We start from the raw sequence: 23508 nt of genomic DNA on the forward strand, positions 1-23508 counted from the left end.
ATATAATATTATTTGAATTGTTTTCTGTTTTTTTTTTATTTTTAAGTAAGATCTTGTATATTATTTGTATATTTGAACCCAGTGTTGATGACATCTATATTATAGTATTTTATATAATTTTTCTACAAGAAATAATTTGAATTAAATTCAACTTAGTTAACAAGATGTGCAAAATGTGTGTGTATGTTTATATTTTAAATTTTAAATATTTAAAAAAGTACACAGAGATTTTTAATCTGCTTCAGTAATTAGCACAAACTGGTTAATAAAAGTTAGTTGCACTTTCACAAATATGTATGAAATTCATGATTAAATTATATCATGTTTTATCAAAAATATTTATAATCATTCAAGAATGATTCTGAATATCTAGTAGTAAATAATTTTATTCACTGACATGCAATTTCGTTTTTAAGATCCTTTCGTATTGTGCTCTTTGTATCTATAAAATATTAATAATTATATAAACTCTATAGTCAAGTTATCTGTTAAATGGAATTTCTTATACTACTATGTTGGCACAATGTTAAATGCTAAATAATATCAGTATTTACTATTTACTAGCATGGTACTTTTAGTACTATTGATCTTATTGTTACTTCATACATACTGAAGATAAGCTTATAAAACTTTAAGTACATGTATTGTCAGTTTGAGGCTTATTATGTATTGGAATATACTTTCAGTTTAAAATTTTATCATATTATGTATATATTAAAAAGATAATTTTATGCAATGTTTGCATGAAATTGTTTACAAATTTAAAATTTTCTATTTTATAATATATTATGGTTTTCTAACATACATATTTGGCATTCTTGAAAAAGTTCTGATTTATTGTATTATTTTTAATTATTTTTTCTAACTGTATTAGTACCCAAGAAGTATTTCATTTCATTCTATGTATTTAACAATGATTGAACGATATGATTTTTGGAATATATTTATATGAAAATTAAGATATTTTTTAAGAAAGAAATGCAGTTAGTTTTTAGCAATAATTCTGCTTATTGATGATTTGATTATACATTTTTTATAAATATTCAACTTCATGAATTATAATATGTGATTTTATTCAATTTAAGAATTTGAATTATATGTTTAAATTTTAATTTTATTGAAAGAAAATTCTGAATTTATTAAAATGCTATGAATTAAACATAATATAAAAATATAGTTGTTTTCTTGCTCATTTTACATGACCATAGATAATGCAAGAAAACTAATAATTTAAAAAATTAAAAATTCAGAAATGACATAGTAATTACATAAAATCAATTATCATGTTATGAACATCATAGAATCTTTTTAAATTATTTTTAAAATGCAATTTTTAATAAATAAAAGTGCAACTTTGGAATAATAAAATAATTTATTGATCAACAATTTTTATAGACATTTAGTTATTAAAAAAAAGCAGTTATTGCAAAAATATTTTTCAAATATACATAAAATGAAAAATTAATTATTATTATAATAATTTTAATTATGCCTTATGTTTCTAGTCCAATAATGATAATATATTTTTAATTCATTTTTTTAAATTAAAATATTTTATATCAAAATTGTCTTGAACTGAAAATTTTAAATGTATCTATAGATTTTGTTTATCTGTATAATTTTGTAATTGATTAATATTATTTCATATATAATGTATTATATATTTAATTTTAATTATATTTTTTTCTTTTCTTTTTGATTTATAATGATTTTAATTTTTTTTATAATTCTTGTTTACTGATTTTATATGACATAGTTAAATACTTCAAGCTGCATTAGCATAACAAATTTTATCTGCTATGAGTTGATTATTTCATATATCATGAATAATGGTATTAAAATAACTTAATGGTATTAAAATATTTTATCTCTCTGAGCTTTATATTTTTTTAAATTTAAATATAATTATCATAATTTACAAATACATATAAATAATTTTTAATAATTTTTATTAATAAATATAATATTAATTCTGCTGTGTGAAATAAGATATATTTAATATCTTATAATTATCTTAATTAAATTAAATTAACTACAAGTATATGAATATAATATTTCTTTTAATAAATGAAAAGAAAAAAGAAGATACATTTCATAATCAAAATGCTTCCAACCAAATGATTTTATTTTGATAATAAAATGATTATATTTATATTTATTTTATAAGCTCAGTGAGATATATACAGAAATGATATAATTAGACTTTTTATATTGTATTATAAATTGATTACTATTGGTCAAGATTTGTTTTATACAAAAAATTATAGAATATTATTATAATATTATAAATGCTTTACAAAATTCACAACAGAATTTTACTTAAAGTTTAAATTATGTAAATATTAAATTATTTACTGCCATAAAAAATTGATAGTTTAATTTTGATATTGAACAAATTTCTTATTTTTATTGAATCAAAGTATTCCATTAATATATGTAATGTAAACAGTTTCTTTCTATATATTTAATTAAATATCATGATCTATTTTTAGTTATAAATAAGTACAAAAAATTATTTTTTCAATAAGTCCGTTGTGATGACTCATACCAAATGAGAGATACATATGTAATCATTTTGACAATGTAGTTTTGTATGATATTGTGTGATTGAGCGAATGTATTTCTATTTAAATTCTTTTAATTATGAAGTATGACTGTAGGTTGCGATTGATCCGAGATATTACAACGTGTCTATAATTATAGTGATCAATAATGAACAGAAAATATAAATAAATATAGTTTGTATGATAATTATATAACAATGTTGATGATGATAATTATCGACACAAAGACATGTGTGGATGCATAAAAAAAAGTGCAAATTGCGTACGCATATAAATATAGGTAATGAACGTGAGAACGTATGCACATATAGAGAATATGTATACACAAAGTTATTGTGAAAGTTGTCAAACTGGGAAAATGCATAAAGGTGCCTGCCAGAAGTGAAAAACGTGTAAACACATTAGTGGCAGTGCTCAAATGCGATCAGTTTGCAAAAAAACTTATAGAGTATTTTCACTGATGTAAATGCTGCAAGATTAACAAATACAATTTTAATTCATGGATTCATTATATCATAAATGTTTAAATCTTGTATCATTGTAATTAAAGATATGTATCATAATCCAAATGTATAAGAAATAAATATATTGTACCATGACAAATGTCATATAAATCAAGTTTGTTGTTCTAAAAGTTTATGAAATATTAAAGTACATTCTAAAAATATAATGTTTTTTTATCATTCATTAAAAAAATAAGAAAATATAATATTTAATTTATATTACACTTAAATTTTGTACATAATAAAATAAAAGTTTATAATTATATTAATTATATATAGGATATAGAAGATAGAATATATACATATTAATTTAAATATAACATACAAGTAAAATCTATATTAATTTATATTAATGTGGAGTTGGTGTATGACCATCTACATAGAAATTTCTTGTTGCTTGAGGTAGTTCCAATTCTATGCCATCTAATTCTTTTGTTAATATAATTTGACAACCTAAATATATTAAATTGTTTTAATATCTTGAATGAAATTAATATTAAATATTAAATTATATTATAATTTATTTTTATATACCTAATCTTGAATTTTCTTTTAAAAAAGGAGCTAAATCTAACAGATCCTCTTCTTTTTCTTCAGGCACTGGGAGTTTATCTCTATAATCGTGATGTACATATACGTGACAAGTGGTACAAGCAAGAGATGCTTCACAAGCACCTTCCATTTCAATTCCATATCTATGAGCTAAATATAATATATTATCTCCCACTTTTCCTTTTACAGGTATTCTTTTTCCCATTTTATTAATAAAAGTAACATTTACACTATAACATTTAATAAATTATATTAATTAAAATATAGTAGATTTTATATTTTAATTTTTTTTATAGTAGAATTATATTTATTTATCAATAATGATGTAATATTCATATATGTAATTTTACCTACATATCAGCTTCTGATTTTGGATCTTCCATTTCATATTCACCAAGAAAGGAATCTAAAAATTGTTCATTATAAATATAAAATAATTTATTTTTAAACAATTTAAGCAATTAAAATTTATATTGAAGTTATTTCTATCACATGTGGTAAGTTATATTTAAATGTAGTTATACTTACATTTTGACGTATGGATATCGAAATTTGATATTATTATTGTTTGATTTATTGATAAAAGCGATCTTTGTATTAATCCTTTCCATGTTGACAACTTTGTAAGAAATGTCATTTTTATATATTTTTAATTCTAATTTTTATTACAATTATACCGCGAACATTTTACAACAAACAAAAGCATTACTTTTATCCCAATGATTATAAGAAACAAAGATAAGAAACTTAATATAAAAGATAGACATTAAGGCATTAAAATAAAGGTTAAGACAATTGTTACTATTGTTTTACATTACTAGTGAAATTAAATAAATTTATTCTTTTATTTTTTATTGATTTTAATAAATTAAATTAAATGAAATATTGATTTTTTAAAATGAATTTTGACTTTATTATTTATATTTAAATAAATTTATCATAGTGTAAGATATATTTGAAAAGTTGGTATTATTTTATGCACGTTTTGTTTGTGGTAGTGTATTTTTCAATATATTTGTATGCGACATGCAACAATATATTGAATTGACAGGTGCTTGATGGTAGAATATAGTGTTACGTTTTTCGTGTTTTTTTTAACTTTATTATCATATTATTATTGTATTATTTATTTCTTATAAGTGTTTTAAGATTTTAGAAAATTACCAGCGATGCAATGTATCAAGTTTTCATTAGCGGATACCGTTTGGCCGAAGTGTCACACGGCAAGCCCTATTATGTTTATTGTATTGAGGTTCTGGAGTCAGAAAGTGGTATTCGATATTTTATCGAGAGAAGATACAGCGAATTTAACGCGTTACATCGCACGGTATATATTTTATTTTTATTATAATCTTAATACTTCTATTAATATAATTTTTGTTATGTAAAAAAATATCTAACATTATAAAATTTTATTTTTTTACATTTAGGATTAACAATTAATTTTTATTTTTAATTTCTAATTTTATTTTTTTATAAAAATAGAATTTATTTTTTAATAAAATTCTGTTTTTTAACTATAATAATAATTGAAATAATAATATTAATATCTTTAGACATTATGTTAATAGTTATTCTATATAAGATGTTATTATAGAAATATAATTAAATTGTATCCATAATAAATTTCATATTATAGAGAAAGAAAAAAATGAGATATATATATATATATATCTTTATTTTTATTTAATATCTTTTTTACTTTGTGTAAATAATTTCTTTTGTATTCTTTTTCCATTCAAATTTTGTATAAATAACCTAGATCAATATTTATGAAGATATATTATAAAATATAATTAAATAGTATATGCAAATATATAGATTATATAATAACATATAATATGTATTTTTATATTACAAATATTATATTTAGAATCGTATTGGAATCGTTTTTGTTGTAATTAAATTTATATATGGTAGTATTTCGAAATTTATTTCAATTAATCATATTAATCATTTGCTTAATCAAATTGTTTTTAATATTATGCATATATAATTAATTAAAAAGAATAAAGTTAATTTTATTCTGTCATGCAATATATTTTTTCAATAACATATGATTAATTATATTAATAACGTGTTGTTTCATCAGTGTTTGAGCGATATACGACTTATATAGCTCTGGGAGTTCTTTGTATTGACTCACTATAAAATACTACATTTCACAATACTATATAACTATATGCAATTAGCATTTCCGATTTCTTTTAGAGAGATTGCTCAAAAAGCGCGAGCGGAATAAGTAGTAAAAGTATTTAATAGATGTGTGTACAACATATCAATTTGAAATAATGTTCCAGATTGTAAGTTATAAATATATATATAAAATATTTATTGTTATATGTGTATTAAATTCGTTTTTATTAATTATTAATGAAATTTTGAAATTTGTAAAATTTTTATATAAGAAATTTATTAGATTCATTCAAAATTTTTTCTATATGATAGAAATATGATAGAATAGAAATTATTTATTTGTTAAGATAAAAATTTAAAGTCTAAGAATATATTTTAAATAATTCATTTAATATCATTTTAAATAATATAATGTATAAATTTTAATTCATTCATTAAATTTTATTCACTAAAAAAAGGAAACTTTTTTTTTAATATAAAATTATATATCATGTATAAATTATATTTTTATTTATTTTTAATATTAATAAAATAAATAATATTATATATAAATAATAAAATAATATTAATATTATTCGCAACAATATTATTTGATTTATTTTAGTTACTTATAGCATAAAATTGTATAATATATATATTTAAAAATTAATAGTATATGTGTACGTGGATTTAATATACATATATATATATATATATATATGCATACTATGAAAGTTTTCTTTAATATTTTTTTAAATAAAATAAATAAAAATTATTCATAATATGTTTCTTTAAAAAAAATTGGAGATACAATATATTAATAAAATATTGTACATTTAAAATTTTTTTCATATTTTGATGATTTATTTCTTTTAATGCATCAATCAAAGGCATTTCATCAAAGTTTATTAACATTCGTTTCATTACAGTTGAAGAAAGAAAACGCGGAAGTTGCTCCGTTTCCGCCAAAGAAGGTAAGAAATTGCCAGCCAAAAGTGCTCGAGCAAAGGCGAGCCGCATTGGAATTGTACATTCAAAAAATGTTAAGGCTTTCAACTACGAAGCAACAGGTTCTCAATTTTCTGGGCATAGAAGATCGAACATCAGGTGTGTCATATAAAAAGTATGTAGATATTTATTATTCTTTTTTTTTTTAATATAAATAATAAATAAATTTATAATTATGATTATAATCAAAATATTAAAATTAAATATATAAATTTTAAATATCTTATGAAAAAAGATAAATTTTAATTTTTATAATAATTTATAAAATAACATTTACTTTTTTTTTACAAGCTTAAGTATTCTACCTTTGCATGCTATTTTTTTCGTATCATCTTAACATAAAAATATCCTATTTCAGTACGTTTCAATACAAGGATACGGAAGATTCGCAATACGTTGACAGCAGTGCTTTTAATCATCAACCTGTGTTAACTTTCCATTACGATCCATACGTTGAGTCTGGTTCTACGTCGAATAATCTTCCAGATATAGTGATTAATGGTGTGCTTTCCGGAATATATAAGTCCTGAGAAGCTTACCTTAAGTTGCTTATAATGATATCTCCCATGAAAAATACTATATATTTTATGGGAAATTTCAGCTCTCTATTATAAATCGCATAAAAATTAAGGAGGCCGTTTTTATCCATTATTTTTATCTCGCAAAAGATAAAACGGTGGGTGTATGTCGATAAATATACACATATGAAGAAATAAGTGCTTCCATTTTATACATATTCTAATATCTTTAATTTCATTATTGTCGCTACATGCAACAATTTCTAATCTCTTTTCGATTAACGAAGAAAAGAAGAAAGAATTTACAATCTTGCGTTTGAATCAATCAGTCGTTATTTTCTCAATCTGCGATATATTTAGATAACAAGAGTAATTTCTTATTAGTGTATTCAAGATATGCGAAAAAATATACGCTCTGTTATATTTGAATCATCGTCTTGTTTATTTCATCTCATTATTCTCAGAGTTTACATTATTTGTGACATTCATCTTAATTCTATTTAATTTTACTGGATATTTGGATTGTAAATGTAAATGTAACTCATAAGCGGATCTCTCTTGCGGTATTTCTTATTCGCATTAATTCGTTTACTACCGTTTAAAGGAAATCACGGACACTTAAAAATCCATCATCGATATATTTTTACTTTCCGGTAGATAAAGTAAAGTATATATCGCTATAGCATTTTCTCCGCATCGAGGACAGCGTTCATTCATTTTCTTATGAGATGATATTCTTCAAACAACTATTAATATTGAACGATAATTATTATCATGAAAAAGAAAACACGTTTTTAACTGATTCCAATCAAATATACAACGCAACGATATATACGCTTCTTTTTTTCTTATTTTTTCGATTTTATCTATTTTTTCTCGCTGTTGTTGATAGGCGATCACGCGATTGATCTAGTGCCAGATTGTGAATAATTATAGCCACGAGATTTTAGTTTGTCTCTGTAATTTTGTAATCGGACCTATTTTAAATTTGTCTATAGAACGCTAAATGGGCAGAGACATGAAAATGATGTGAATTCAGGCGGTGTAATTCATTTTGGTCCACTGGATCGGGCATGTTTCTCTTGCACTCGACGCAGAACAGTTTTCTTGTTTTCGATGGACTTTTATTTTTGCTGAAAAATAGGAAATCTCTCTCTTTTTTTCTCGGTTTTGGTCTCGCGACGTTTTTCTTTTCTTGCACTATTATTATTTTTTTTTTCTTTAGAAAAACATGGAAAAATGGTATACATGCAAACCGGAAACGCCGTGACAACGGTAGTAATCATATATGTATATTCGCGATAATAGGACCTTATTTTTGTATGTACAACTTACAATCTTTTTCTTTTTTTTTTTTTTATGCTGTTACAAGTATTAATGTCATGGTAATAAACTGAACCTTCCAAAGGTGAACGCCTCGTACCTTTCTTTTTTTTTTTTTCCATTTTATATCAAATGCATTAATGTATAATTATATACAAGCTCCTCAGTCTTGTGCGAAGTGTAAGACGATTTTTAGGTTCTAGCACTTCCGCCTCGGTCTAAACTAATCGTTTACGAATATTATGTATCGAATTATTCTTTTCTGACAAACATTTCGTTTCTTTCTTTTTTTCCCCCCCTCTCCTCTTCCGTCCTGCTCTTTTTCATTCTTTACGCGATCGTAATCATTGTGTATCGAGCAAACGAGTCGAAAGATGATTCATTCCATTTCTCATAATATGATTCCGTTATTTCATTATGAGCTGGTATATACAAAATTCATCGAATAACAATAATAATTATTGTAATTTAGAAAGCTTATTGGCCGTGCGTGGCAGTCTGTTGAACTTTTCAAAATCATTCGATCCGATCACAATTTCGATTCGATCGTTCAATCTCAATTCGACTCGCTTTTTTTTCAACAATTTTCCATGCTTCGAAACGAAACGAACGTAAAAAGTCTAAACTATGGGTACGTGTGGTATTTAACGTTAACGAAGAAAATATTATAGAAAAAAAAAAAAGATGCGGATTTACTTTTAACAGCGAAAGTTCTTTTCACGACTTTTTTTTTTCCTTTTATATTTACCAGTACCAATAACGTATATTTCTAAGGCTTAATCAAGTTACTTATATCGTACAAGTCTCGTAGTGTAACTTAGAATAAAAATGGAGCTGTTGATCGCCATTAAATACGCGGACAGTGTAGGTCAGCGCATCGTTTCACAAGGCAAATGTAAATTCGAAACGATATGTAGTCAAATCATTCCTGTCGTTTTTTTTAAAACGTAGCAAAAAATCATTAGCATTAAATGGTATAGTAAATAATACTATTTGTAATATGTCAAGGTAGCCGTTATTAAGATAATTATCATCCTCACCATCCCTATATATACGTACTATTATTATCTTATGTATACATGAAAAAAAGCTCTAACTTACTAATTTTTTTTTTCCAAATGTAATGAGTATTATTGTACAAACCAAGAGTTTTGTATCCACGTTCATAACGTGCATACGACTCGCACGCGTTGTATTGGATAATACAAGATTAATCCTTTATTTGACGATTTCATTTTTAAGCAACGATATTATTTTTTGCGCACTTTTCTGGTCGTTTTTTTAAATTATACTATTATACACTAATAATTTTTCAAATTTTTAGCACGTATCAAATAAAGGATTAAAAATGTAGATCATCGTTCTCGGGCGCAACAACAGATATACTCCGTACGACCCCGTTCCTAATGTATTCGCTCATGCGTCGATCGTGAATTTCTATCAATATTTTTCATCGATACATTAACTTACAAAACTAATGAAATTTCGTTCTTAAATATTAATTAATACTTATATAAAAAAAAAAAGAAAATAAAGAAAATATTCGTTTTAAAAACTATCGTAAAATATTTATAACGCGTTCATTGTCTACATTTAAAATCCAAGTATCACATATTTTTACAAAATTCTTATAATATTTCAATTTATCCAGGACGCAAATTAAAAATCACGAAAAAAATTCTGAAAATTGAACGAATCACAATAAACGTGTTAAAATATTTCTCGAATTGCGAAATTTTTCTTGGACAACATCGTATAACATGGAATCAATATCGCTAATTTAATCTAAACTAACTATTTGCTTACAAATCCCTAAACCTAATATCGAAGTATGTAACATTCAAATGATCGCAATTTTATTCATAATTTTTCCTTGAACTTTTCTTCAACAAAGTGGACGCGTGAACGAATCGCAGTTTTTATTTTACAAGAAAATTACATCGGCTAATTTGTGTTCATAATGTAGAACGGCGCGGTTGGATGACTCGTTTCGTGTGCCTTTATCGATTTATACTTCTACGTATATGCCATCGTCTACGTCAACGTGATCCCAGCTACACTCTAACTAATATTAATTAGAGCTACGATACTATGTACAGAAAACGCATTGCATTGGCACAGCAAACATGTGCGCCTGGACTGCCATCCATTGTTTCGACGTATAGCGTACATTTTAACGCACGATCTAGGTATTACTCGTGTACTACTTAGATAGTTACTCATTTGTCATATTCTCGTATCTTATCGTAGTATAAATATAAATCAAACACTTTTCAATTCGATAAATGTTTCCTATCGATTTTCTATTAGATAAAATAAGTTTTTTTTTTTTTTATAAATCAACGAGAATACGTAATTTCTATTTTTAAAATCGTTGAGAACGTAGTTTCTCGTGAATTCTAAGAAAATAAAGAATTATTTGAGAAACTACAATCCCTGATTGTCGAATTAAGACCATTTGAATAAACTGATTTGATAAGTTGTTAAACTTCGAAGTTTCTAATAATTTCAATCCTTCGATCAAAAGAAAATTGATCTAAAGAATTGAAAAGTAGATTTACCTTTTGTTGCGTCTATTTTAACAAAATTATGCAATTGGAATTTTTATAATTTTTTAACAATATATAAATAGTCATAATTCGATAATTAGAGACTCTTTTTATATAATTAAATCCTTGCGAGTCCTCTTGCACAATAATTGTAAAATATTATTTGTAATTTGTATCGCACAAATAATTATAGTTCTATTCTGCAAGAAGACTTTGAAACTTTTTTTATAAGTTGAAAATATTCTTTTTAAAAATAAATTGAGCACAGATAAAGATTAACTGATCCGTGTTCTTAACTTCAATCTTCAGCATTTCTCTTGATTAATTACAAAATACATAAATCAGGATGATATCAGTTTCTTCTTGATATAAATAGTTCCCTTATCAAACATTGTTTTTTATATTTATGACACACGAACCAAGGTCTACGTATTTATCATGTACATGTTAATCGTTTCTAAAGTATGAACGAAATAATTAAGCACAATTTTGTTACACAAATAATGAAGAATATACATTTTTTTCATTTATAATTATTTAAAATTATTATCAAGATTATATTTTAATACAATATTTCCCAATCTGATATACCATGATACAATAGTATCGCAAAATTTTTTTTAAAGAAAGCTATTTTATTTATTAATATTTATAAACATCATTGGAAAATGTAATTCATGATTGAAAAAAGTGAATCAATATGATAATTAAAAATCGTTATTAATTTTAATGTATTGTGTCTAACAAAATTAACTGGATCTTTTATTAATAATATTAAAAATTATAATAAAATAAATTGATTTTGAATTTAATTCTATTTTTTAAACAAATATAACAAATGTTAAAATATATTATCATTTCAAGTAAAAAAAAATTTTTATTTTAAAAATTATGATATTATATATATCGCAAAAATCGAAGTAATCTTAAAATATATAGTTAATCTAAAAAGATTGGGAGACATTGCCTTGATCCAATGATAATAATTTTAAGACAAATAATAGAATAGATATTGATAATGTTTTACAAAAATGTAGATATTGCAAAAGTATAAATTACAGTACGTTTTAATTGATATTATAAAGATATCTATTTATTACGATTATATGTTTAAAATAAATTATAATAGAAAATTTTAATTGTAAAGCCTGATAAGTCCACATATCAAAATAATATTTTTATTATTTTTTTTTTCAATATATCAGGTTAAAATTTGAATAACATGAATAACGTTAAAGATATTCAAGTGATATGATTCATATGTTGAATGATTCATTTGCTATGAAAAAAAATAAAAAAAAATATGGAATAAAATTTATTTGTTAAAGATTTAATGTTTTAAAAAATTGAATTTATATTTTATTGTTAGTTATAGCTAACGATAAGGTACAATAAAATATAATTCCGATAGATATGATATATGATATATATCTATCTTATAATTCTTGATAAACTTAACTATTTTTAATTCATTGGAATTTTTATATCAAGTAGAGAAGTATTTATATAATATACTTATATTAATTATATATCATTTGATAAAGTGTATTTTAACTGTCTGCAATGTGATTTTATTAAAAATTGAATTATTTAAATGAAAAAGTTTTAATGTATAATTTTTTCTTATTTTTTTATGATATATGAATCACATCACATTTGTACATAATTTTTTATGATATTTTACATGTACAAAAATTATTTTTAAATTGAAAATTTATCTGAAAAAAGGATCTAGAAGATAAAATTAGCGAATTAAATCTAATTGCATTAGAATTTTCGCTTCTAAAATATATCTTTAATATAATAAAAACAATTAATAATAATTATCATAAGAAAATAATAAGATTATAAATAAGATTATATATAAATATAAAAAAGGAATCATTATAAAAAAAAAAATCAATAAAACTTCAAATCCTTTTTTTTTTTTAAATTTCTCAATTAATTTGTTATTCTACTTTCGAATTTATAATTAATTATAAAGGAATATCGATTCAATTTTCTTGAATTCAATGAATCTTTTTTCCAATTGTTATTTCATTTTTATTCAAATCATCACGTAACATCAAAAAGGGGAAGGGAATCATTACAATTACAGTATATAACGAAGCTACATGATATTACAAAATAAAAAAAAAACGCTACCTTCACGCAGATTTCTTATTATTTAATTCTAAGAGAAATTAAAAATTACGCTTAACTTTGACAAATAAGAAGAATACTTTTTAAAAAATGCACGATCAATAAAAGAAAAAAAGAACGTAGGACTTGCCTGGCTTTACAATCCAACTTACATTAGATTCTTAATTTGTTCTTGATTCGCAAAGTTCTAATAGCAAAAATTATATCAGATAAATTCTTTGTTATCAGAACAAATTATACATGAAGATCGATTGATTGGGTTGAGAATCATAGCGATCCTTCTATCTTTTTTTAATTGCACTCTTTATATCTTTTAATTAAAAGAATTTTTAATACTTTTCAAGAAAAATTAATATACAATAGTTTTCCAAATTTTAATCTTCAATAATCAATCATTAAGTTAGAAATAAAAAAAAGAATATGATATTAAATGATTTCAAATATCAAAATATCATCTCTCTTTAATTTTCTAATATTTCTGTTTTTAAATAAATGTAAAAACTTTTATATCCTTTGTAGAAATTTAGAATCACGTTTAATTCATTTTTTAAGTCAAAGGATATCTCGAAGAAACTGATAAAAATTATCGAAATGTTAGATATATATAAAGTATCCATTAAGAATTGTAAAAGTGGAGTAAAAAAAATTCTAATAATTACTATAAAATAATAAAAAAAAAGAAATAACATATCTAATAAACACTATGATTCGCAATCCTTCCAATTGACGCGATTTTTAACCGCTATTTGTCAACCGGGTCGGCAGTCCCGGGGCTTCTATCTGGAATGTTGCATTTATTTTACCTAATTAATGCGATCTTTATTACGTTATATCCTAACGCTAGCGCGTGACGCGTTTCCGGTACCAGGTATGCAAGTGAATTTTCGGTGAATCTCTCATCGCCCGATCAATTCGACTTTCAAATCTAGGAGATGTACAGAGAGAGGGAGAGAGAGAGAGAGGAAGAATCGAGGGGGCGTCTACGGAACTGCGTCTACGTTCTATGGAAGAGAACGTCCCCTCTGTCGAATGGAATAACTCGAATAGTTCCAATTTATTCGAATCGTTTGAATACTTCGTCCATCGCGCGAGAATATCGTGGAATCCCTCGAAACTTTTCTAGAATGAGTACGACCGATTTTCTGAGCAAGATGGCTACACTCCCTCCCTCTCTTGCGAATTCGTTTGCCAACCGGAAAACGGATTTCTTCCCTCGAACTGTGACGCAAACCGTGCGGAAGATTAGCATCGAATCGGGTTAGCCGTTCGTTCGAATCGGTTTTTGCTTTTGGAATTCGATTTTTCATTAAGTCAATATTGGTGTTTGTTGACTTGTAGTGATAGTTAATTCATAGATCGAATTAAAATAGCTTTTCGAAGATATAATTCTCGTAAATTTGTAACAATTTTTACATCCAAGTTTCTTTACATTGGATATAATACGTGATCGAATATACTTTAATTTTAATTACCAATTATGCTTGATTTCCAAATAAAGTTAACATTCACCATAAAGAATTGATACATCATCTCGATTTTGGAGAGTGCAAAAAATTATGAATTATAAATTTTTTGATTGATTTATCAAATATGCAGAATACCAAATACCATCTTCGCGTCACGCAAGACTTTCGTCGCGTTTTAAAGTCTTATCCCTTATATTTTTAGCGCGAGAAAAAATCATTATAATCTCTCGACTCGAAATTTGAATATAATGGGTATGAACAATGAGATACACAATGCGAATTTGGGATAGCGTTTGCAAGCGTTTCTGTCTTAAAAATTAAATGAGACGAATTAAAAAAATAAAAAAAAAGAGAGACGGAAAACATGATCAAACAGAATCTACGATTCTTAAAAATTTTGTAACATGTAGCGCGACGAAGTCAAGTTTTCAAATGGAGCAATAATATGTACAATTGTCCTTACAATACGTAATAATAACTCTAATAAAACGCTTTGTATACATGTACATCCATAATATTTATATATATATATATATTTATATGCCTCCTCGATTCGTCTAATTTAGAAATATTATAGCATATAACAATTTGCCAATAATATATATATATATGTATATATATATATATATAAAAATTACACATATATATATATATATAATTTTTAATTATATATATATATATACATATATAATTTCTCATTTCGACACAAGGTACCTAAGTTGGATGCTTTTTTTTTTTGTATAATATAAACATCGTATTTGTAAAATATTTTTTTTTTTTTTTTTTTTTTGCCGACCACTCGGTTGTTAATTGTTCCTCGCGAAATGTTAAACGAGAACATACCGCGATATTGCTCGGCGGAATTTTAATTAGAAAAGATCGCGGACTTTTACAAAGACCGCCGAAAAAAGTATGTAATTAGCTGCCTCTCTTGTTTAACGCATTTTTTTCTCCGTTTGTATAGTATATTTTTATCTATGCGGATTAAAAAAAAAATATATATATATATATTTTTTATTATATGCGTGTGTGTGTATATATATATATATATATATATATATATATATGTATATGTATATGCAATAATGAAAATGCAATTATTTACGTATACAGGTATGAAACATTTACGCGCGCGCGCACACGTACGTGTAATACATGTATACGTAAATATTAATAATGCGTACCACTGCTGTCCGCGTGACGAGTAGCGTAACGAATGAAATTCTCGATCTTGCTTTAAAATGATTTCAACGATAAAAAACAATTTCTACTTAATATTATGTACACGACTTTCTTCATTCTTCCATCATGCAACTTCAGACCATTCTCTGCGTTGTTCCTTCAATCGTATTCAAACCGTATGTATGTAAGTGGTATGTGTATGTGTGTGTATGTTTATTAATGATCATTTTAAAACGCGTATATCATAATCTCTATGTATGTACGTACGTATATGTGTATGTATCTCGTGTGTCAAGATTCCTCTTTATCCGATCATCGTTCGTATCTCTCTCCTCTTCCGTTCTCTTTCTCGGAACGCTCAGTGACAATCAGTGGAAATCGATGTATTTTATTTAGAACTCGTCTTATTGTTCTTCGTTCTTCGAAGGTTATTAGAATTGGCGCGGCAGTGTTGGTTAACGAGAGCGGCTGGACGTTTGTCGAAGATCGATGTTGAAGAAGTATCGACGATGAAAAAGGGGCTATTATTTTTACCTATTTTCTCTTCTCCTTAAACGACGATCTAACGATTCTAAAAGATTCTATAATCAATCTAAAAAATGTTTCTTCTTAAACACGTCGAATCCATCCTTCCTCTGAATCTATAAAGCGCGATTAAAAGCTAATTTGCTCGCGAAATCGTTCTCATCGCCTATATGTATATATATATATTTACAACGCTAACTCGGCGAAGAGAGCCGGATAAATCGAATCGCTCTATTTTCGTGGTAACACGGCCACGTTCTCGATCTATATTTCCCGCCTTTGTTCTCCTTTCATTTTTCGCCCGATATCTGGGACAAACGTTAGCCGCCGCTTCTTACAGGCACTCGATCCGCGGTTAAGCTGTAAAGGAAATACGCCCAGTGTTCGCTATTGTACCTAAGTAAGACCGATTTACGCCATTGTCAAAGGCATCTTGCCAAGATTCCTCTCCCTCCTTATTTCGAACAGAAGCTCCATTTCGAACGAAGAGCTTTCTTCGAGAATACTTTGTCGTAGAGAACTTTCGTACACGCTACCAAGTTTTTCGCTAAGGTGTCGGATAACATGCGGTACCGGCTCTAAGGAATACATACCAGCTGAAGCGAATCGCGCGAATGCGTTTATCCGAAAAACCTGAAGTCGATTTATTCATTTTTATCGCGTTTCCTCGATCGATCTCCGCGAAATTCGCTGAAAAATCCTTTTCTCCAATTTCTTTTTCATTCAATTGAAGAGAGATCGAATTTTTTTTGAAACTATACAATTCATTTAGAATTATAATCTTTCTTTGAAACTAAGGTAGGATTTTTGTCATCCGAACTTTTATTTAACCTTTATATTTTATTAAATATTTTTTTTTTTACTAAATACTTTATTATTCGAATATTTCCTCTTCTACGAAGATATATTTTGTTTTGCTTTAAATTTGATTAGAGTATAGCGTAGCGATAGTATAGTAATTTGTATATACAATGATTAAAATAGGATAAAACAATTTCTTTTCCAGATGATTCGATGGATACATTTTTTTGTCAATTATATTAATTTACTTTTAATATAGTAAAGAGATAAAATAAAATTTAAGATATTATTTTTTTTTCAATATTTTATGAAAAAAAAAGAATATCGATACACGAGTAAAAGTAACATAATTTGAAATTATTAAAAATTCTTTCATATTATTTTTTTCCTACTTACACTAATAAATATTGTTGCGTATTTCTCTTAGAATGTATAAAAATTATTATCAGTTCGGATGTCGAAAATTTTACCTTCCACTTCTACATTTATAAAATTAAAATTGATCTTAGAATTGTTATCTTACATATTAGAATAAAATGATAATCGCATTCGAGCGATTCATTCGCGACGCAGCGAATTACTTTAATCTTAAGGATTAAAAATAAAAGAAGGAAAAAAAAAAAGAGAGAAAAAGATACACATTCTCCACATCTCGCCCGTTAAACAGTTATAAATCGATTTATAACACGTCCCAGCCAAAAATACATAACTTCTCGAAGACGTTACAACGCGGTAATTGTTTCTTCCATATTTTCATTTCTTTTTTTTTCTTTTTTTTTTTTCATTTTAATAACCGTACTCGTGCCTCAAACACTACAAAATTCTCTCTTGCTAATAACCAATATACTCACAGCACGGCAATAAGTGCACAACAATACTTCGAATAAGTCTTACATAAGTCTCTATTATATCTCTCTCAATCTCTCTTTCTCTCTTTCGCTCTCGCTCGCTCTCTTTCTCACCCTTTTTTTTTTTCATATTCACCACCCATATATCGTCGTTCCCCCACCCCTTCTCCTCTATCGAATATTTCATTTTTTTTTTTTAAACGAAACGCATAAATGAGGCACTTGCCCGAATCTATACCGGCCGCATTCTCCCGTTCCTGTTTTTTATAGATCAGAAATTTGCCAACAATTAATATACGGAAGGCACGCCTCGTCTCCCGCGAATGCTTTCGAAACGTCCCTCCAACGAGATCCACGTTTCTCAAACTTCAACCTCTCCTTTTAAATACCTCTTTTCTCTTTACAAAATCATCTCCTTGTAACCTCTTATTAACTTTTTATATTTTTATATTCTCGTTGAAACTATCTTCAACCTTATCTCTCTAAGATCAAAGCGAATTTGATAGGCGAATTTCATAGCAAGCGATTCTTTTTATTTTTTTCTCTCTCGTAAAACGAATCTCGTTCGATAAGTTTCCTTTCCATCTTGTTCAGTTTATTTCCCTTGTTACTGTTCAAGGAAGGGTAGTTTGAGAAACGTGGGCCCGAGTGGGAAAAGACGCTTCGTCTACGTCCTTAAATCACCGCGGTTCTAAGCACCTAAGCAGGCCACTGCTACGAACACAGAACTCTCCTCAGATCGTATCACATTACGGAGTCCGATCCTTTGTCCCATCGTCGTTGTTTGCTGCTTTGTTTGATACTCCATCAATTTTTTTTTTTTTTTTTTTGCTTTGTGTCCCTTCATTTCCCATTGTATTCCCTCCATTGCCGTACTAGTGAGAAACGGAAAGGAAGAACTCGAAAATCGTTCGAATTCTGTACAAAAATTAGCTCAAGTTGTGTTGGAGCGTCCGACACGCGATGCCGCGCTTATATATAAGACATTCGGAGAGAGCCTGAATTGTGAATTATTATCTTAAAAAAATAGTTCCAAAGTACGCGTGTGTCTCTGTTCTTCTCGCGGTGCATAATATATCGGACGATACGACACGTGACACCGGAAGCACGTGGACTTGAAACGTACCGCTCGTTCTGTACACATCTGGTCGTATTTTGAAAGACGACGAAAATGAAATCCGTGCCTCTCGAGTACACCACATCCTCGAGACATCTCAGGTAACGCCGACACTTAGGTATGCATAATAATATCGTGGTCTTCCCTTGCGTGAACTCTGCTTCACCGCAAGGAACAAAAAAAAAGTTCTTCTCCCTTTAACATCAGGAAGGACGAGATCATCGGTTAAGGAGAAACGATGATCCAACCAATTTCTCCAAGAAAGAACCAATCGACCAGTCACAGTTTCCTTCCAAGTAGCGGCCTGTCCCAATCTTTTCCACCAAGCTTCGTTTCGATCTCCATCCATTCCTTCCGGCAGCCAGGACAACAAAGTGTCCAAGCGTCGTCCCTTACGTTTTATCGCGCGTCACTCGATCGACCCAACGTTCTATCCTTCGTTTGAATCCGAACGGGGACAGCCGGTGTCACTTGCGCGCCGCTTCGTACGTCAATCCACGGCGGAAGAACATGGAACTCGCGCCAACGCGTTTCTTCCGACAGCTGCTCGACCGCCTGAACAATCGATCCTCCCCGTCCGCCATCGAGCGCGACCTAGGTGGCGGGCTTCGTCTGGCGTCGTACTGGTTCGCTACGTACATGATCATGTCGTTGAAATTCGGCAGGAACTGTGGATTGAACAGCGAAAGTATCCTCTCGTTCAACTCTCTCGGGTCTCTGGTGGGAACCATGTAATGATCCCGCGTGCCCGCCGACTCGTCCTCCCCCCGGTTGAAGTCGTTGAGGGCGCGCTGGCGGTGCCCGCGGCAAAGATCGTCGAGGCTGTTCGCGCTGCTGCTGCTGTAATCTTGAAGCCCGTTCACCGGCTCCGTTAACGCCGTTTCGGTGTACTCCCCCCCACAGGTGGTAGGAAACTGGTGATCGTATCTTCTCCCGTAATCGATGACCTTCGACATGGATCGCGAGTCGTAGGTCCCACCAGCCTCCCTGGGCGTGGCGAGGAACTCGAGCGAGCATCTACCCTCGCTGGCCACGCTCTCGTAAGCGTCCTCGCTCTCGTGCCTTCCCACCACCAGCTGGTCACCAATCATGCGACCTGCGATTCGATTATTATCCCCCTCGTCGACGTTGTCCGGGTCTTCGTCGTCTTCGTCGTCGTTGCGATCGTCCGATTCCGCGAGGTCGGAGGAGGAGGAGGAGGAGGAAGATGAGCCGGAACCCGTCGGGTCCTGCGGCAAGCCTCAGACGGCCCTGTGTCGTCTTCTATATCATATGTACGTCTTCTTCACCTTCTGCACCGGCTTGTTCTCGGCCGACGAGTTCGCGTTCTTCCCGTTCGGATTTTTAGGGGGCACGTTCAGCACGAGGTTGATGGATTTGTTGTTGAACCCCGGCGACTCGGAGCTCTCCGTCAACCGGTTCAATTGTTGCCGCTGCTCGGATGGCTCCGGATAGGGCGCGCCCCGTAGCCTCTGGGAGAACCAGAAACCGGAAGCGAAGCCGGCTACCAGCGAGAAGAAGCAGGTCCCTATCAGGGCACCGGTCAGAGTCTGGGCGGAGTACACCACCGGTGTCGCGATCACGTCTGCAATAAAAGTTGAATCAGTGATCGGGCAGAGACAGGGCGTGTGTTGTATTTGCTTCTTGTTCTTGGGATTTTTTTTTCGAAGAATTAGTAGAGAGGAGGAAAGGGAGAGGAAACAGACTTGCCGAGAAAGGGACGCGCTTGTACGAGGTTGTATGGGCTTCTTTTTTGTAACTGATGGTACCATTGGAGAATTGATATTTGAAATATGAAGTTTCTGTGCGTGACTTCGTTTCAGAGTACATGTATGTATGTATGAATCTAAATATGATAAATTTTCATTCGAATTATAAAATTGTTAAATTAACATCTTGCAATCTTAAAGTATTATCATTTTGAATATTTTAATCGTACAATCATAAGTAAAATAAGAAATGTCGCCAAATGTTCTTTCTTTGCACAGTTTTCCATGTTCAATCAGTGTTGGAAAACTATCCCTGGCGAACGAAGCCTCGTTCATTCTATCCCACAGATCCATCTCTCCTCTAATTACAACCAACAGTTACAAATCTCCCATATAACGCTCGACACGAACAAGCCTTTCGATCCCTCATCATCTCGCATCAAATTAGCAACGAAGGAGCGATCGCCTTCATCCCTTTATCAGCTCATCGATGAAAATCACGCAATTAGCGTACAATTAGCGAATCATATTACATATCTAGGACGACTGTCTGTAAATTTCGCTTTTGACGTCACGTCAAAAGCACCAAATCTCTCTCTCTGATTACGATCCCTCATAAAAAATGGCCGAGCCACGGTTTGAAACCACGGTCGTAAGACGCGATTCTATCTAACGTGGTAAATAGCCGATCAGTCCTATTCCCGCCTCGAACAGCTTCTTCGAACGTTGGGTTCACCGTTACGTTCGACACGAAGAAATCGAATCACGAAACTGGATCGCCAGCCGGAGGGGATGATGTTGCACAGCGTAGCAATTCTCTCTCTCCTCGGCAGAAGCGCAATTTCATGGTTCGAGTCCCGTTCTCCGGACACTTTTCACACGTGTTTTCTTTCCCTTCTATTTGGCTGTATACATCTTAATAATAAAAAAAAAAAAAAAAAAAAACAACCAGGTGGCAGGCCGGTCGGTGCAACTAGTTACAGACAACAGGGTGAGTACGGTGCACAAAGTTATTAGGACACACTGTATACAGATACATATAGACGAGGAGAGCCGCAAAACAGTGTGACGCGAATGATTGAACCAGCTCGAACTGTTCGCACAGAATGGAGAATATGATCGTGGTTGAGTTGGTATACAGGATTAGTTTTGACATTTCTCGATCGATATGCTCGTCGATGTAACAACAATTTTAATAATGGTATAAATAAGAGAAAATCGTAGATCGTTTGGAGCTTTTCTTTTTTTTTATTAAAAAATTGTAGCTAAAGTATGAAAGATTCATGTATTTATACAATATTATTATATAATATACAAGGAAAATAAATAATATACATGTTTATAATGAATACAAAAGCGATAAATTTAGTATTCACGCTTTCTAAATATTATAATATATCTATAAAAAAAGAGGCAATAAAAAATCGTATCATAACTCTTTCTACACAACTTTATTCTATCTTAATCGATCACCAACTTTTCCTATCGCGATGTTACTCGCCATTTAGATACCCTGTTATACATCATCCTCTCGAAAGAAACGTTGGTACAACAAATTCCGTTAACGTCAGATCTAACGATAACCGGGGGACGAAGCATCGTTCATTATAACTTTTTAATAACGCTTCAAACGATCTGCAACGTTTACACAACAATTTTTATCTCATTTATAGCCATATAGAACGCGGATAAAAGAAGAAGTTTGGTCAGGAAAAACTACTCGGATACCCTGTATACCTATCGGATGATTGAAAGCGTGTGGAAAAGAAAGAAGGGAGGAAAATGGAACTTGTGTGCGTACGTGTGATCGAGAGAGACTGAATGAACAAAAGAAACGGAGGGGGAAAGGGGAGGACAAAAAAAAAAAAAGAAATGTGTCGGTGACATGAGATGTGGGTGGACCATCTGGATATTGCGCAAATGATTACCTTGAGGCTCGTTAGCTCGTGGCTGCGTACGACCGTACTGATTTTCTCGATCCAGCTCGATGACGATTTCATTGTCCCGTTCATCGGGCAGCTCGCCTCGCCCGTTTTCGGGCAGAACCGCTGGTTGCACGGGCTTCGCCATCTCTGAAGCAACATTTCACTGATTTGATGACGGGGGCACAGATGGCAAGTCGAGTTTAAGGTAGACAGACAAAAAAAAAAAAAAAAAGAAAAAAGTAGAAATGATACTCGGTAAAAAAAAGTAAATGATTGTATACAATGTTGATCTCGTTTCCAATAATAGGCTGACCGTGTATGTATCGAGCCGAATTTGCATGCGACTGAAAAATACCAGATTGCCAGAGAGACGTATGCAAATCTAAGTCACGTGATCATGATTCGACGAAATTGTGATGGTGATCGAGGAGAGGGGGTTGGGGGAGGACTTCGATTTGCATCGACTTCTGCAACATTTATTCCGCATTAACTGCCAACTTTTCTCATTTATATCGTTATTCCCTTTTTCGAATTCAAATTTAAATACAACGTTAAATGATTACGTTGGCAGATAATTGTAATCGAGTTAAAATTAGCAAAGTGCGTAATAATTAATATTAATCCACCGAAACCATTGTTATTCAATAATATCCACGCCGAT

At 29.7% G+C, this 23508-nt stretch overlaps 4 protein-coding genes across 7 annotated transcripts in view; 1 reads left to right on the forward strand and 3 right to left on the reverse strand.

Moving 5' to 3' along the window:
* Positions 1-3268: 3268 nt before the first annotated feature.
* LOC552105 (adrenodoxin-like protein, mitochondrial) lies at positions 3269-4358 on the reverse strand. Its single transcript, XM_624484.5, has 4 exons — positions 4148-4358; positions 3974-4025; positions 3602-3849; positions 3269-3520 (listed from the first exon to the last, which is right to left on the reverse strand). The coding sequence occupies exons 1-4, from the start codon at positions 4254-4256 to the stop codon at positions 3417-3419; spliced, it is 513 nt and encodes a 170-aa protein (XP_624487.1). The 5' UTR covers positions 4257-4358; the 3' UTR covers positions 3269-3416.
* Positions 4359-4635: 277 nt separating this feature from the next.
* On the forward strand, positions 4636-7689 carry LOC724716 (sorting nexin-24). The gene is made up of 3 exons (XM_006559127.3): positions 4636-4946; positions 6664-6857; positions 7101-7689. Exons 1-3 carry the CDS (start codon positions 4794-4796, stop codon positions 7270-7272), a joined length of 519 nt encoding a protein of 172 aa, XP_006559190.1. The 5' UTR covers positions 4636-4793; the 3' UTR covers positions 7273-7689.
* A 10329-nt stretch (positions 7690-18018) lies between these two features.
* LOC107964039 lies at positions 18019-20332 on the reverse strand. Its single transcript, XM_016910719.2, has one exon. It carries the CDS (start codon positions 20302-20304, stop codon positions 19681-19683), a length of 624 nt encoding a protein of 207 aa, XP_016766208.1. The 5' UTR covers positions 20305-20332; the 3' UTR covers positions 18019-19680.
* LOC724736 (semaphorin-1A) overlaps positions 20062-23508 on the reverse strand; it is a 404583-nt gene continuing 401136 nt past the window's right edge. For 3 of the 4 annotated variants that reach the window (XM_016910718.2, XM_006559124.3, XM_006559125.3), the window contains 2 exons: positions 22851-22994; positions 20062-20798 (listed from right to left, as the gene is read on the reverse strand). In XM_016910718.2, coding sequence (XP_016766207.1) covers positions 20482-20798; positions 22851-22994 — 461 coding nt within the window. In that variant the 3' untranslated portion in view covers positions 20062-20481. The remainder of the gene's footprint in view (positions 20799-22850; positions 22995-23508) is intronic. The other variant, XM_026439024.1, reaches the window with a different exon arrangement.

Source organism: Apis mellifera, linkage group LG2 (genome assembly GCF_003254395.2).
Source record: "Apis mellifera strain DH4 linkage group LG2, Amel_HAv3.1, whole genome shotgun sequence".
Taxonomy (NCBI): domain Eukaryota; kingdom Metazoa; phylum Arthropoda; class Insecta; order Hymenoptera; family Apidae; genus Apis; species Apis mellifera.

Excerpts from the sequence above, each read along its gene's own strand:
- LOC552105 (XM_624484.5), bottom strand. The coding sequence starts at position 4,256 with ATGACATTTCTTACAAAGTTGTCAACATGGAAAGGATTAATACAAAGA. Across the intron at positions 4,026-4,147 it reads CGATATCCATACGTCAAAAT|ATTCCTTTCTTGGTGAATAT; the intron begins GTAAGTATAACT and ends AACAATTTTTAG. Across the intron at positions 3,521-3,601 it reads AAAAGAAAATTCAAGATTAG|GTTGTCAAATTATATTAACA; the intron begins GTATATAAAAAT and ends TAATATATTTAG.
- LOC724716 (XM_006559127.3), top strand. The coding sequence starts at position 4,794 with ATGTATCAAGTTTTCATTAGCGGATACCGTTTGGCCGAAGTGTCACAC. Across the intron at positions 4,947-6,663 it reads TTAACGCGTTACATCGCACG|TTGAAGAAAGAAAACGCGGA; the intron begins GTATATATTTTA and ends GTTTCATTACAG. Across the intron at positions 6,858-7,100 it reads TCAGGTGTGTCATATAAAAA|TACGTTTCAATACAAGGATA; the intron begins GTATGTAGATAT and ends ATCCTATTTCAG.
- LOC107964039 (XM_016910719.2), bottom strand. The coding sequence starts at position 20,304 with ATGATTGGTGACCAGCTGGTGGTGGGAAGGCACGAGAGCGAGGACGCT.